At 39.4% G+C, this 16,155-nt stretch overlaps 1 protein-coding gene across 6 annotated transcripts in view; it reads right to left on the bottom strand.

The window, feature by feature from the left end:
- Positions 1 to 16,155, bottom strand: part of ksr1a (kinase suppressor of ras 1a) — a 42,012-nt gene that overhangs the window by 1,254 nt on the left and 24,603 nt on the right. For 5 of the 6 annotated variants that reach the window (XM_046861458.1, XM_046861455.1, XM_046861454.1 and 2 more), the window contains 17 exons: positions 11,466 to 11,613; positions 10,815 to 11,295; positions 9,152 to 9,327; positions 7,750 to 7,819; positions 6,175 to 6,258; positions 5,978 to 6,039; positions 5,736 to 5,845; positions 4,897 to 5,065; positions 4,561 to 4,602; positions 3,807 to 3,855; positions 3,651 to 3,714; positions 3,066 to 3,571; positions 2,105 to 2,201; positions 1,880 to 2,013; positions 1,624 to 1,752; positions 1,411 to 1,546; positions 583 to 716 (listed from right to left, as the gene is read on the bottom strand). In XM_046861458.1, the coding sequence (XP_046717414.1) occupies positions 583 to 716; positions 1,411 to 1,546; positions 1,624 to 1,752; positions 1,880 to 2,013; positions 2,105 to 2,201; positions 3,066 to 3,571; positions 3,651 to 3,714; positions 3,807 to 3,855; positions 4,561 to 4,602; positions 4,897 to 5,065; positions 5,736 to 5,845; positions 5,978 to 6,039; positions 6,175 to 6,258; positions 7,750 to 7,819; positions 9,152 to 9,327; positions 10,815 to 11,295; positions 11,466 to 11,613 (2,591 nt within the window). The remainder of the gene's footprint in view (positions 1 to 582; positions 717 to 1,410; positions 1,547 to 1,623; positions 1,753 to 1,879; positions 2,014 to 2,104; positions 2,202 to 3,065; positions 3,572 to 3,650; positions 3,715 to 3,806; positions 3,856 to 4,560; positions 4,603 to 4,896; positions 5,066 to 5,735; positions 5,846 to 5,977; positions 6,040 to 6,174; positions 6,259 to 7,749; positions 7,820 to 9,151; positions 9,328 to 10,814; positions 11,296 to 11,465; positions 11,614 to 16,155) is intronic. The other variant, XM_046861456.1, reaches the window with a different exon arrangement.

The following is a 16,155-nucleotide window of genomic DNA, read 5'->3' on the forward strand; positions in this document are numbered from 1 at the left end:
TACACTATAAGGACAAAAGTTTTGGGACACCTGACTTTCCCAGTCATATGTGGTTCTTTCCCAAACTGTTATTGCATAGCTGAAGGCACACAATTATATATGGTATGTATCCATGAAGATCTGCTTTACATGGGTTGGAGTGGAAGAGCTCCTGCTATAGAGGTCTCACCTCAACGCTATTTAAAACTTTTGGGATGAATGTGAACACTAACTGCACCCCAGGCCTCTACACCTCACTTACATTAGTACCTGACTCTACTAACACCCCTGTGGGTAAATGAATCTCACAGAAATCTCCACAAGCATATTCCAAATCTAGTGGAACAGAAGAGTGAAGAATTTTATAAGAGCATATTGGACTAAATGTGGAATACTCAAAAAGCACATACCATGTTTATGACCAGGTGTCCGCAAACCTTTAGCGATATAGTGTATGTAAAAAATGTTTTACAATATATTTTTTATATATTTAATAATTTTTTTTTTGACAAATGTAAAGAGTCATTTTAATGCATGTTTATGAGAGGGGTGTATGAAATTTTGAGTGGTAGAGAAGTTGATACATAGAACTATGATACATACTCTGCAGATTTCCAGAAATGTCCAGGGTGTGAGAGCCTGCGGTTGAGCTTGGGCAGTTTCTCCAGCATGTCGGCCAGCTGCGTGAAGGTGGGCCGCTCACGCAGGTCGTATGCCCAGCAGGCTGACAGGATCTCCTGAGAGCAGGAAGAGAAAGAGTGATATTTGTGAAGGTGAATGAAGAGAGAAGGTACACATACCTTCTTGCTGCAACATGTTTAGTGATTAAGCTTTGTCCAATCTTCTCTAAACATTGTTCACTCAGAAGGCGCTAAGAGAGAAAGCAGGGTGTGGGTGAGCCCTGGCGTGAGTACTTGAAAGGAAAGCGCCAGGGTGAAATTGAATGTGAATAAAGAAAGCTCTGCTTGGTGAACTATTGCCTGTCTATCCTTTTTCCAGTGCGGTACCAGTCAATTTGTTACAGGTACGTTAGACAAACCTTTGCACGCACAATTGTTTTTATTCTGTTGTGTGATCTAGTTTTGTTTCAAACAAGGCAGTTCATAAACACTGGGGGTAGAACAGCCTTTATCACATATCTTCGTCACATATGCATTACAGCACAGTGAAATTATTTCCTTATATCTCAACTTGTCCGGAATCTTGGGTCAGAGCGCAGGGTCGGCCATGAAACGGCGCCCCTGGAGCACGAGAGGGTTAAGGGCCCAAGAGTGGCAGCTTGGCGATTGCGAGGCTTGAGCCCCCGACCTTCCGATCAGTAACCCAGAGCCTTAAACACTGAGCTTCCACTTTCCCTGTGGTGCTAATACTTCAGTGGCTAATCCTGTTATACACCCAGTGTTTTGAATAATAGTTTATACGATCGCTCACCGTGACTTCTTTTCCCAGGCTGATCTCCGTCAGCACTTTCTTGATGCCCTCTCCACTGCCCACCTGCCAGATAGTGGCCTCAGCTGGCTGGTTGGTGATTGGCCAGTCCCTCGCTTGCAATTCATACCAAATAGTGCTAAAATCACAACGAATGGTCAGTCAATTCACTAGTTTAAACGTTAAACCTATATCGCTGTAGAAACACGTTCTTACCCAAAGGCATAGACATCCGCCGCATTGGAAAATGGCAAGCGGTCCTCATTCCCGGGGCTCATCTTGCGCACAATCTCCGGAGCCAGGTAGCAAATCCAGCCGTGAGGAAGCTTCAGCTCGTTCTCTCGCCTCAACACGTATGCATGAGCGTACACAAGAACACACAACGCACATCTGGAGTCGGTTTTCAGCCGAGCAAAATGATAATGCCAAGCACAATGTCTTAAAATCAGATGAAGGGAGAAACAGCCTTTACCTTCCTTCCTGAACCACTCCTGAGATGCCAAAAAGGCCAAAGTCAGCAATGACCACTTTGTTGGTGTCGTGAAAGACATTCTTTGATTTTAGGTCCTTGTGAACGATGCCTTTCGCATGCAAGTATCCCATTCCCTAATGAAGTGCGAAAGAAATGAGGACAAAAGGAAAGTTTGGCTAATGATAGTTAAAGATAGCTAACGATGAGGCTAATAACGCCAATTACCTTCACAATCTCCTGTGCAATCTGTCTCGTCTTGTTGATGTCTAGCGTGTTCTTTGTGTCTCTCACAACAGAGTACAACGTTCGGCCTTTGCAGAAGCTATGAAAGAATTTCAGATGCAGTACTCAATTCATTCAATGAATTACAGTGATCATAACTAGAATGAATGTAATTTCTTTAATGCCAAATGTATTTAGTCAGATACAGTAGCTACAGGAGCAAACAGGACAGTTTTTCTGAGAGGATTTTAAACTAATATGTTTTCAATTTTTTTTTTTCATTGCTAATGGAATTTCGCTAGCTAATATTGAGCTAGCTGGACCAGAAATCCATTTGGGTTTTTAAGTCACAATACACAATGCGCACAATACAGAAGTTACAGTGTAAATGGTAATAATCTGGCTAAGCTAGCTAACATTGGTAAACACAGGATTGTTTTAGACAATTTTATCACTAATTATAAAAATATACATAGGAATTAATCTTCACATTAAGATTATAAGCATCATTTTTACTTCCCATTTTTAAATCATCACGCTTTAACCTATTCAGCTAGCGGCCCTGAGCAAACCAGAATATTTATGAGGATATCAAACCCGACATTTTTCTAAATAAATAATCTTTTTACTCCAGTTGCTAGTCAGCTAGATAACATGAACCAAAAGGGCAGGAATGCTACTGAATTACACACATCATTTTAAAAAATGTTCATACCTAATGCCGGCCAACATTGAGTGCGTAATGCGAGGATTTCTGAGAGGATTTTAAGTGATGATGATAAATTTATTTTTTTATTTTTACTCACACAAGCTAACCTGACAACATTAGCTGATATTAAAGCTCCTTGGTCAGAATTCTTCCTTGAAACAAAAGTATACTTATTAAACATTAATACAATTAAAATAAGAATTGATGCAGATTTTGCAGTAATAAATAAAAATTTAAAAAGCAGCTCTGACATACCTGGTGATGATGGCGAGATGTGGTGGTGCCATGCAGGCCCCCATGAACAGCACCACATTCTCATGGCGTGTCTGCCTGTAGTTCATAACTTCCTTCTTGAAAAGTTTGAGGTGGTCCTGATTGTTGCCATCGATCTCGAGCAGGCGAATGGCCACCTCGCCATGCCAGCGGCCCCGGTGTACACGTCCCCAGCGACCCTTCCCAATCAGCTCACCCAGGTCGAGCTGCTCGAAAGGGATGTCCCACTCCTGCAGATAGACGCTGGTCTGGCTGGGCTTGCGTGACACAGGACCCTTCCAGGGGCCACTGCCTCGTGCACTGGGCAGATCATCCAGCTCATCTTCATCTCCTTCACAGTCTGATCCGCCGTTTGTCTCTTCAAAGCTCACATCCTCCTCCTCCTCCTCCTCCTCCTCCTCTTGATTAGCGTCCTCCTGCGCTTCTTCCTCCTCTATACTCGCATCTTTATGCTCCTCTGCTTCCGCATCCTCATCTTCCTCTTCTTCCTAGAGCAGAAGATTGTTTTTACCATGTAGCTCATATCAACAAGCTTATAAGAATGGCTGGATCACAGAAGTAACCTACTTCTCCGTCTTCATGCTCAGCCAGCTCAGCATGCACATCCTCCTCTGAGGGTTCTGTCTCATTCCTTAATGAGGGGAAATGAAAAAAAAAAAAAGGTCACCCACACTTTACATGAGATAACACTTTTTTCTGTAGATCATCTGACATCTATCTTACACGGTGTCTGGTAGACCTTCCGGGTGAGGCGTGTTGGAACTGGACACATCTAAAAAAAAAAAAATACACCAAAACACAAATAAATAAACCTTTTCACACCTGAACATTTAATTACTGACCAGAAAAGCAACACCACAACTCACCAGTAGGAGGCAAACAAAACCAACAATACAAGTCCATGCAAGTTGTTTCAATTCTCTCTGAACTTTTTGTCTTTGTGTCTGCTTGAGGGCTTCAGTGAAGCATGAGCAAATGATTTATATACATTTTTATATTAATTTAGTCACAATGCCTTGCAGGTTTGTTAGGTAGCATGTGTGTTAACTAGGCAGCAATGCTAATTAAGTTACTTGTATGTAAATATGGACTAGCTAGCTACATTTTATAGCATTTGGCAGACATCCTGTGTAAAAACTTGGCTGGGATATGAAGTCATAACCTTCAGCTCTGAATTCCAATGCCTTAACCACTAAACTACCACCTCCCCAACTACATAAACTTAGATTGTTGATCAGATTTTTTTTAGTTACGTAACTAACTGGCTAATGTACCAAAATTGATTAAGAAATAGATCATCGATTCACTAAAATCACCCAAGACAAAACCAGCTGAGACGTCAGCATGCACACTCGATGTAAAAAAATATAAACGATGTAAAAAATAATTGTCTTTAGACGCACACAACAAGCTGATGGAACACTTCTGGGGAAAAAAGTTACAAGCTGTGAAAACCGGCAGGTTGTGTTTAACTCACCGGGGAAGATAAACTGCTGTCTATGCTGAAAGTAGAAGGCAGCTTAGGGAAAGAGGGAGAGAAAAATCAACAGGCAGGAACAAGACAAAGAGAAAAAAAAGCTAAGGGTTAAAAGGCAAGTCGAAAAGCAGCAGATGTGCTTTTGAATGATCGGTGATAGTGTGTTACATGTGATCTTGAAGGAAGAAATGTTTGAAATAATAAGTTCCTACACTTCTATTGATTTTATTTCTAAAACACATTCTAGTCCTAAACTTTTGGATCTATACTGTAAGTGAGTAAGAAGTGCACTATTAATAATAAATGATGCTACTCATGCTATGAGGAAACACTCACCTGGGAAGTTAAAACGGTTGTCGCGGTGGTTTTTGGGCGAAGGGTTGGGGGGTGGGGTGGCACTGGGGGGGTTACTCTGTTGGAACGGGGCGGGAGATGACGGGGTGGAGGACGTGGTGGACGAGGGGTTACTGCTGGAGTCCAGCTGATTCAGCACGGGAGGATACTCCTTGGGAAAGAATGGCGGTACCATGTTTAACATCAGTTTATACCTGATTATACCTGAAGTAATATATCTGTAGTTATTTTTACATTCACTAGTTATTAGTCAAATAATGAACTTTAGAGTTAAAATCATAATAAATTTAGAATCAAATCAAGCATTAAGCTGAACGGCTGATGGTTAGTGGTTCTACACAAGGGAATACATCAAAGCGCCATTGACCCTCACAACCTTCTGCATTCTTTAATCAGTTCATTTTGATCAGCTACACCTCTGCTCAATTCATGGCATATTATTATACAATAAATAAATTTAAAGAAATGTTAAAGAAATGTTTGCAAGGAAAATCTTTGTTTGTCAGCAAGTTACCGCATTTCTAGGTTTGTAAAGGACACGCATGATTCAGATCGAGGACGTGCATATAGACCTATTTTTTTTACATATTGTCTCTAATTAGTGTTTACCTCGGAGGCATTTTGTTAAATTCGACCACAAATGGGAATAACGAGTACTTATTTCATTGTCTTGCAATGTATAGAAAATACATTTTGAGTAAAAGTCTCATGTCACTATAAAAAAAATAACACAACAACGCTAAAAAACACAAAGCACAGCTTCCATGTGTATGCAGACAGAAGAGATTGTAGTTTTAGTCCTGCACCATAAAGGTCAGTACCTTCTTGGTTATTGCCTTTGGTAATGTGCCGAACTGCGGCGCCTCGGCCGGTCGATCCACAGGGTTGTTGATATCCGACGGCACGGACTCCGTCCTCCGGATCTTTGTGACTGAAACAAGAGCAGTCAAGGAATGTAAGAGGAACACACACACACACACACACACACACACACACACACAAAACCTTTTTCAAGGACTCTGTCGTTTATGTGCTCAGAGAAGGGAATGAACAGAGCACTTACTGGGGAGGAATGATATTCGACAGGAAGGAGCCTCTTTCGTGCATTTATTGTGACACTTTAACCTGCGCAGATGAAAATAGCCATTAGAACAGCGTGCACAGGAGAAAGGCTTTCATTTTCACTCCAAACGATATCCATTATGAAGACCAGGGTGAGGACGAGACGGCTTCTGTGCACTCTGACTCTAACAAACCCACCTACAGTGCTTGCATTTTACTCCGAAGATCATGTTCTTCTGACACACTTGACACGTCTGCGAGAGCCACGACTTGGTAGAGAACCTGAAACACAGTGATTGTGAAACGAAGAGCAGTTTGGTGTATCAACAGGTCATTTCATAAACACGTGTCTTGTTCATGTGACAACAGTGAAAGACCCTTCAACATGCCACCGTTCAATTCACACTTCATCCAATTTTGTTGTATAGTGCTTTTAACAACAAACTTGGTCACAGTAATTTATAACCTTTAGGAAATTCATTTCAAATGTAGAACTGTATTATTCTACTGCTGAAAATGTTGAATCCGATGGATCTGATCCTGTAATTGTTTAGCCACAATGTAGTAAAATATCAAGCAGGTATGGATTCATTTTTGTTCTTCATGTTATCCCAAATCATGGTAATTATAGTCAGGATCTGGGGGATCCTGCTAGGTTCCTACACAACATTTTATGTTTTTTCTTTGTTTGAGTTTTGCCTGTTTTCCCACCAGATTCACCATTTTGTGTCAGTGGTCTCGGGTGGAGTGGAGTGGGGACACGGTGCACGACCAGATTATTCTGTCAGAACATGCGAGTGACTAGGGTGAGTGGATGGGAGGACCCAGATGCAGGATGCGACAGGGTAAGGAGAAAACAAAGACCAATAAACAGTCCAGGGTCTATACACAGGCACAGGGAAGACAGAACCAATACAAAAAAACAGTCTAAAAAATCAAAAACCAGCGAACAGAACTATGAGCAGAGCAGAAAAACAACCCAAAAACCAGTCCAGAGTTCAAAATCAGAGCAGAGCAGAACAGGGGTCAGGAGCAGGAGCAGGGTGGCAAGAATATTTTCAGGGACGTTGGAAGCCGGTAAGATAATCTGGCCCCGAGCTAAAGTCTTGGGTGTCCTTAAATACCGGGAGGCGTGGGAAAAATGGCAAGATGGCCGCCGACCCGGAAGTGCACGCCATGAAACCGGAAGTGTGTGCCGTGTGCCCGGAAGATCCTGACAATTTTGTCCCTCATTAGTTTTCATTGTTTTCACCTGTATGTACATAAGTTCACCTTTTGTCTCATTTTCTTGCTTGATCATTAAAGCTGTGTGGTCTGTTGCCCGCATTTCCAGCCTCTTTTGGAGTTGCCCGGTGTAATTCCTTGATTTTGATTTAGTTTTTTCCTGTTAAGAATTTGTTCAGTGTTTTTTTTTTTTTTTTTTTTACCACCACTCAAGACTTTAATTGTATTTGTCCCTGAGTTCCTGAGAGGTTTTCGACTTTTTCCTTTTTTTGAGGTGTGGACTGATTTTTGTTGTCCTTTTATGTTGGATTTTTGGGATCTGAGTTTGTAGAATCATATTTGAGCTGTTTTCTGTTTCTGTACATTTTTTCAACAAAAAAAAAAACTGGAAAATGGATTTTCCTTCATTTGGATTCACACATTCTGTGGTAAACTGCTAGAGTTCAAGTCTCTCATGCAGTCAACCCTGGTTCAAGCCTTGATGATTATTTAATATTTTCAATGCTGCGGTAATACCGTAACCCACGATCAAGCAGGTGGGTGAAGTACCTGTGAGTGACAGCCAAGCCAATGTCTCTCCTCACTGCCTGCGGAGAGCTGCGATGAACAGCGATGTTATCTGGGGGACAAGGCAGAGAGACTGATATTTTTAAAAGATATTCCCCTCAAGAGAAAAATATCTTCCTTTACTCTCAAAGTGACGATTAAACCCCTTAATTATGTCATAATACTTAAATAAACGAAGTGCTAGCCAAATTTATTTTACAAATTAGTTTCGTAAGTCATTTTTGCTGTCTTGAAAAGGAAACACAAGCCTTTAAATGGTCATCTATAAAAAAAAACGCACTTGACATAATAAAGTGCTAGAACAGCTCTCAAAATGGTGTAAAGAGTTCCCCAAGGGAGTGCAGAGAGCAAGATGATAAGTGTATGTTAAAAACACAATTGGAATGCAGCCATAAACGCTTTAGCACAGGAAGAGTCTTTGTGATAAATCTTTAACTCTGAACCTTTTCTTGAGCGTGTGATTTAGCTTTATTTTGTTTAAATATGCTAAGCCTTTCCTGAAAATAGTGTTGTCTGTATGGAGGCATATGTTGCTCTAAAAACCATTTAGCATTGATAATTTCTTAATAAACGTTTATAACAAGCTGGATGGTCCGTCTCCTCTTTAGTCTGGAATGCGACATCCAAGGTTTTCAAAAATGATACAAAATTTGGATTCGCTAAATACAGAAAAGTTTTCCATTTTGAATTAACTTTAGCCCAGAGAAAACATCAGCATTTCAGGATCATGTTTACATATAGCTTCTCCTTGGCATGATAGAGCTTTAACCCTCATTTGTGGATGACAACAAACTGTGTTCACAGACAGTGATTTCTGGAGATGTTTCTGACATTAGAGTGATTTCCATTACAGAATCATATCTGTTTTTGATGCAGTGCCACCTGAGGCCCCGAAGATCACAGGCATCCAATCATGATCTTAGCCCTTGTCCCTTGTGTACAGAGATTTCCCCAGATTCTCATAATATTTCCTATTATGTACTGTAGACGATGAGATATTCAGTCTTTTAAATTTTATGTTGAGGAACTTTAATCTGAAATTGTTCGACAATTTGTAGATGCAGTTTTTCGCAGATAGGTCAACGTCTGGCCATCTTTACTTCTGAGAGACTCTGTCTCTTTAAGATATTTTTATACCCAATAATGCTTCTGAACTGTTTGCAAATTAACCCAATAAATTTCAAAATTGTCCTCCAGCTGATTCTTTTCAGTAATACTTAATGTTCCCAGCCTTTTACTGCCCTTCTCCCTTTTTTGAGACATGCTGTAGCCATCAAATTTAAAATGACCTAATATTTGATCACAATAGATGTCTATTGTAATAAAATGCTGCTTTTTTGTAACCACTATATCTGTGTATGTTTGTGTGTGGGGAGAGTCTCACTCCTAAGGCCTCCATGTTCCTCCAGTAGCGTGGGCGTCCCAGGCAGGGTGTAAGGGGCAGTAGCTGGCACAGCGCCATGCGTCCGGGTGGAAAGCAGCGGAGAGCGAGACGGCGAATCGTCACAAGCATTGCCGTTAATCTGCACGTTCAGGAACAGCTTATTTTTCTTCCCACACCTTTGGACACAAACACAAGATGGTCAGCGGGGTCATGGAGAATCAGGAACACAGAAAAATTGCAGGATAAAGGATTTATGCTGACAAAAGGTCTGCATGTACAGAAATCAGTCGAGTGCCTGGGTCAAGGGTCCTGAAGTAACATGTGCTCAGATGAAGGGCACAGTGTGTAAACACAGATGTGCTTTTATTTATAGGAATCCAATGATCAAAATCCCAATCCAAATAAAAGGTTACAACCAACAGACTGTTTAACACACTCAAACATGTTAAACAAAGTGTCCTAAAACCAAAACAACCATGGAAACAAGAACTCAAGGCTTGGATTGGAAAACTGATATAAAAACATTTACAATGATGCTTCAGGATTATATGTAAAACAGCATATGTGTAATCAATGACGAACACATAACAGGGGAACACGTTCAGAAAACAGTGACAGGATGGGGATAGAGACAGGACTAGGACATTAAAAAAAACATGGGAACATGACACAAAATGTGAAAGGGACTGGGGTTAGAGGTACTAATGTTAAGATTATTGAGATTAATGTAATGTTCAGGGTTATTGAAGAGAACGTCTGGGTTTGGGTTTGTTAGAGTTACTAGCATTATAGATACTGATGACTGGGTTTGTATGTATGTGTGTGTTTGTGTGTGTGTTGTGTGTGTGTGTGTGTGTTTGAGAGAGGAACCCTGACACTGGGCCTTCAATGTGTATCCTGTTGTGACATTTTTTTCTAATCTTGGAAATCTGTAGGGGATTAATATAGACCTTTTACACACACCATTTATATGCATGTTATTTCTCTCCTTCTGTCACTCTCTGTCTTTCACTGGCTCTCTCTCTTACATACACACACAAACACACACACACACACACACACACACACACACACACACACACACACACACCATTTATATGCATATTTTTTCTCTCCTTCTGTCTCTCTCAGTCTTTCACTGACTCTCTCTCTCACACACACACACACACACATACACACACACACACACACACACACACACACACACACACACACACACACACACACACACACACACACACACACACACACACACATTTCTCTTTAAATGTTAGGGGTGTTAGGAGTCACTAATATTTGACTACAGTTTATAATTCTTCAATTAAAACTACATTGGTTCATCCACCTAAATTTTCTGGCACGTTTAAATAGGGAACACAAGCATGGAATGGTCTGCACAGAACAGGAAACATGCTAAATTGTCCAGAATACCAGAAAGTGAAAGACAGCTGTCCTTTTCCTGGCTCATTATGGGACTTGAAGTATGGTAAAGACATTTTTAAATGCCTTTTTATTAACAAAATGTGTGTAATAAAGATGTTCATGCCATGTGAATAGTAACTGTCATCTGCCTACTACCTCAAATGATTTTTCACATTTATAATTATACATAACAATTTTCAACTGTTAAATCATTTATACGCCTCAACAGAAAGTGACCTACTTGCTGCTGGGCGTGTCCTCAATACGGTTGCCCAGTTGGCTCTCGTGGCTCTTGCTGCGTGTCAGCGTGATATTGGGCAGGATGTGGAGTACCTTGCGTGAGGGTGGCGGCGGTGTGCAGGGTGGCTTCAGGCGGTGCCTCCTCTTTGAGGGTGGGGTTATTGGTGGGGTGGAGGAGTGTCCATGCAATCGGACAGGCCAAGATGAGTAGTATGGACTCGGATCTGTCAGGCTCTCCGCATAGCCGTGGTAGATGTGGGCTTCAGGGTTGGGCGGAAGGTGGCGTGAGTGAAGGCATGAAACAAGAGGAGTGGTGGGCACGGTGGGTGTGGTGGGAGTGGTAGGAGGCCGGGCAAGAGGGGAGGGGCTATGAGGGCGTGTCAGACTTCCGAGTAAAGGGATCTGGTCTGCTGGGGTGAGACCTCCACTGTCACGTCGAGTGGGTTCAGAAAACCAGCAGCCCCCGTCCTCATTACACTCGCCTAAAGAAATAAAAACACACAGTGTGTCACAGAAGACTTTTGCTGCTTTTGTGATGATTTATTAAGCTAAATGTTGAAAGAAATACCTACATCTGGCACGTTCTCATTCCCAAATTAAAATTAGACTCCTGCTATCTGGAGCAGGCTGCCAGACCAAACAGGACGCCCACCTGATTCGGTGGCACTCTTTAAGCAGGAGAGGGCAGCGCAGAGCCTAACGCACTCCTCCGCAGTGGCTCCCAGGCTCCTCATGGTCTCTCGCACCTGAGCACCGGGCATCTGCAGCAAGGCATCCAACGACAACTTCACAGGTAGCACCTACGCAGCAAGAAACGTGAAGAGAACAGAACAGGCAGCAGGGTTGGTGAGAGAATCCACGCTACAAACACACACACACCCCCCCCCCACACACACACACACATGGAATTCACACACACACACACACACACACACACACACACACACACACACACACACACTAGTGTTTCATTCCTAAGCGAAACTACTAATGTACAACCCCAATTCGAAAAAGGTTGCTGTGTAGCATCTTCTCTGCTCTTATATGCCTGGGAATTTAGGAGACCAGTTGCTGGAGTTTGAGACACAGTGCTGGAATCAAATTCAAAATTGCCACATTTCTTTTTATTAAAATGGTACATTACCTTAATTTCAACATTGTTTTTTTTGTTCTTCTGTGAGCAAAATATAGGTTTATAAGATTTGCAATCTGTTTGTATTTGCATCTAAACTTTTCAACTTAGGGTAGACCGACACTTTACGCAGTGGCACTGGTTGGGTGAGGACCCAAATGCAGGATGCCACAAGTAAGGTGAAAAACAGAGTAGACAGGGAGGCAAGAATAATCCCAGGGACTATAGGAAGCCAGTGGGATAATCTAGCCCCGAGCTAAAGTCTTGGGTGTCCTTAAATACTGGGAGGAGCGGGAAAAACGGCAAGATGGCCGCCGACCCGGAACTGTGCACCGTGGAACCGGAAGGCACGGGAAGCCAGAATGTGAACTGGCATATGGAAGGGTTAGAAAGGCCTCATTACCCTCTCTCAACCTGACGGTTTTATTTTAGATGTTTATTGCAAATGAATTTCTCCATTTCCCTCTCTCTTTCTCGTTTCCACTTCAAATCCCCACATCATGTGACCTCTTAGACTAATTAAAGCTTAGATGATGATCCGATTATCTCATTATGGACATGTACAAGTGGACGAGAGGAGGCAGTCACGTCACAGCTTCTGGAGTGTGGCTTTATTACTATCATTACTACTGTTTCAACTGCTAATATTATTATTGCTACCGTCATTTCTACCCCTATAACAATTATTACTGCTACTACTAACAAAACCAGTTATTACTACTACTACCATTGCTACTAATGTAACTGTTATTACTCCACTACAGTAATCCCCCGCTTTTTCGCGGTTCGAATAAACCAAAACTGTTTTTTATTGAGTTTTATGTTGAAATAATAAAATGTATTATTTAAAATATAATTATTAATTATAAAATGAAGTAAAATGTTAATACAGTATAGTACTGTATACATAAAATAGCATTTTTGGGGTGGCCCCTGCTTATCACGTTTTTTCGTATATAATAAATATACATATACATATAATATATATATAAACGGGTATTACTGTACTACCATTGCTACTAATTTAACTATTATTACTGTTACTACTACCATTACTACTGTTTTAACTACCATAGTTACTATTACTACTACAATTACTACTGTTTTAACTACTATTATTACTATTACTACTACCATTACTACTGTTTTAACTACCATAGTTACTATTACTACTACAATTACTACTGTTTTAACTACCATAGTTACTATTACTACTACCATTACTACTGTTTTAACTACCATAGTTACTGTTACTACTACCATTACTACTGTTTTAACTACCATAGTTACTGTTGCTACTACCATTACTACTGTTTTAACTACCATAGTTACTATTACTACTACCATTACTACTGTTTTAACTATAGTTACTGTTACTACCATTACTACTGTTTTAACTACCATAGTTACTATTACTACTACCATTACTACTGTTTTAACTACCATAGTTACTGTTGCTACTACCATTACTACTGTTTTAACTATAGTTACTATTACTACTACCATTACTACTGTTTTAACTACCATAGTTACTATTACTACTACCATTACTACTGTTTTAACTACCATAGTTACTGTTGCTACTACCATTACTACTGTTTTAACTACCATAGTTACTATTACTACTACCATTACTACTGTTTTAACTACCATAGTTACTATTACTACTACCATTACTACTGTTTTAACTACCTTAGTTACTGTTGCTACTACCATTACTACTGTTTTAACTACCATAGTTACTATTACTACCATTACTATTGTTTTAACTACTATTATTACTGTTACTACCATTACTACTAGTACTGTTACTACTACCATTACTACTATTTTAACTGCTATTATTACTATTACTACTACCATTACTACTGTTTTAACTACCATAGTTACTGTTACTACTACCATTACTACTGTTTTAACTACCATAGTTACTGTTGCTACTACCATTACTACTGTTTTAACTACCATAGTTACTATTACTACTACCATTACTACTGTTTTAACTACCATAGTTACTGTTGCTACTACCATTACTACTATTTTAACTGCTATTATTACTATTACTACTACCATTACTACTGTTTTAACTACCTTAGTTACTGTTGCTACTACCATTACTACTGTTTTAACTACCATAGTTACTGTTACTACTACCATTACTACTGTTTTAACTACCATAGTTACTATTACTACTACCATTACTACTGTTTTAACTACCATAGTTACTGTTGCTACTACCATTACTACTGTTTTAACTACCATAGTTACTATTACTACTACCATTACTACTGTTTTAACTACCTTAGTTACTGTTGCTACTACCATTACTACTGTTTTAACTACCATAGTTACTGTTGCTACTACCATTACTACTGTTTTAACTACCATAGTTACTATTACTACTACCATTACTACTGTTTTAACTACCATAGTTACTGTTGCTACTACCATTACTACTATTTTAACTGCTATTATTACTATTACTACTACCATTACTACTGTTTTAACTACCTTAGTTACTGTTGCTACTACCATTACTACTGTTTTAACTACCTTAGTTACTGTTGCTACTACCATTACTACTGTTTTAACTACTATTATTACTATTACTACTACCATTACTACTGTTTTAACTACTATTATTACTATTACTACTACCATTACTACTATTTTAACTGCTATTATTACTATTACTACTACCATTACTACTGTTCACTACTGTTTTAACTACTATAAGTACTGTTAATATTACCATTACTACTAGTACTGTTACTACTACCATTACTACTTTTTAACTACCATAGTTACTATTACTACTACCATTACTACTGTTTTAACTACCATTGGTCCTGTTACTTCTACCATTACTACTGTTTTAACTGCTATTAGTCCTGTTACTACTACAATTACTACTGTTTTAACTGCTATTAGTAATGTTACTACTACAATTACTACTGTTTTAACTGCTATTAGTAATGTTACTACTACAATTACTACTGTTTTAACTGCTATTAGTACTGTTACTACTACAATTACTACTGTTTTAACTACCATTGTTACTGTTACTACTACCATTACTATTGTTTTAACTACTATAAGTACTGCTACTACTACCATTACTACGACCCAACTTATCTTAATACTGCTACTACCACTGCTACTAATTTAACTTTTACTACTGTTTCAACTACTAATATTACTGCTGCTACTATTATTTCTATCACTATAACTACTATTACTACTACCATTACTCAAAATGTAACTACTATTATTACTGCTACCACTACCATTGCTACAAATTTAACGGTATCATACTACCATTACTATTAACACAATTACTACTAATAATACAACAACAACTACTACTACTACTAACATTATTCCTAATTCAACTACTATATTTACTGCTATTATACCAATTACTACTACTAATATTACTTCTACAACTATGTCCACCACTAAAAGTTTAATTATTACTGCACCTACTACCATTAATATCACTACAGCTTCCAGCTTCCAGCATTAGTACCAGTAGTAGTATTCTTACTACTACCACCATTAATGTTGTTATTACTACTAATAGTAATCCTACAATTGCTGGTCCGACTATCATTATTACAATTACTTCTAATATCATGAACACTATGACGGTTACTGATACTATCACTATGAATGATTAATGATTCCTAATGCTACTACTACTATGACAAGCAACACATCTACTTCTTCTTTCGGCTGCTCCCGCCACAGGGGTCGCCACAGCAGGTCATCCATCTCCATACCACCCTGTCCTCTACATCTGCCTCTTTCAAACCAATGTCTCTTTCAAATCATAAACAACACATAATATAAGTAAATTTAATATAAGTAAAATTACTACTATTACTACATTATTACTATCACTACAACTCACTACTACACACTAACACTAGTCTGTACCTTTCCTAAGAACCAAAGTAGCTTTAATGTCCAAACTCATATAAAAATCGCACTGAGTCAACAGAACTGTGTTTCAGAGTAGCAAGCAGTTAGGCTTTTTCAGGATTCTATCATTTCCTTTCTCAGGTATGGAGAACATTTGTACATTGTTCTCAATTGGCAAAGTCACAGAGCTGTCGAAGTGGCCAACAGTGATGCCAGACCAAATTTCTACCAAGTGAGCAGATACAGTTGTAGGAGGAACAAATTGAACACACACACACACACACAC

The sequence above is a fragment of the Silurus meridionalis genome, chromosome 11 (genome assembly GCF_014805685.1).
Source record: "Silurus meridionalis isolate SWU-2019-XX chromosome 11, ASM1480568v1, whole genome shotgun sequence".
Taxonomy (NCBI): domain Eukaryota; kingdom Metazoa; phylum Chordata; class Actinopteri; order Siluriformes; family Siluridae; genus Silurus; species Silurus meridionalis.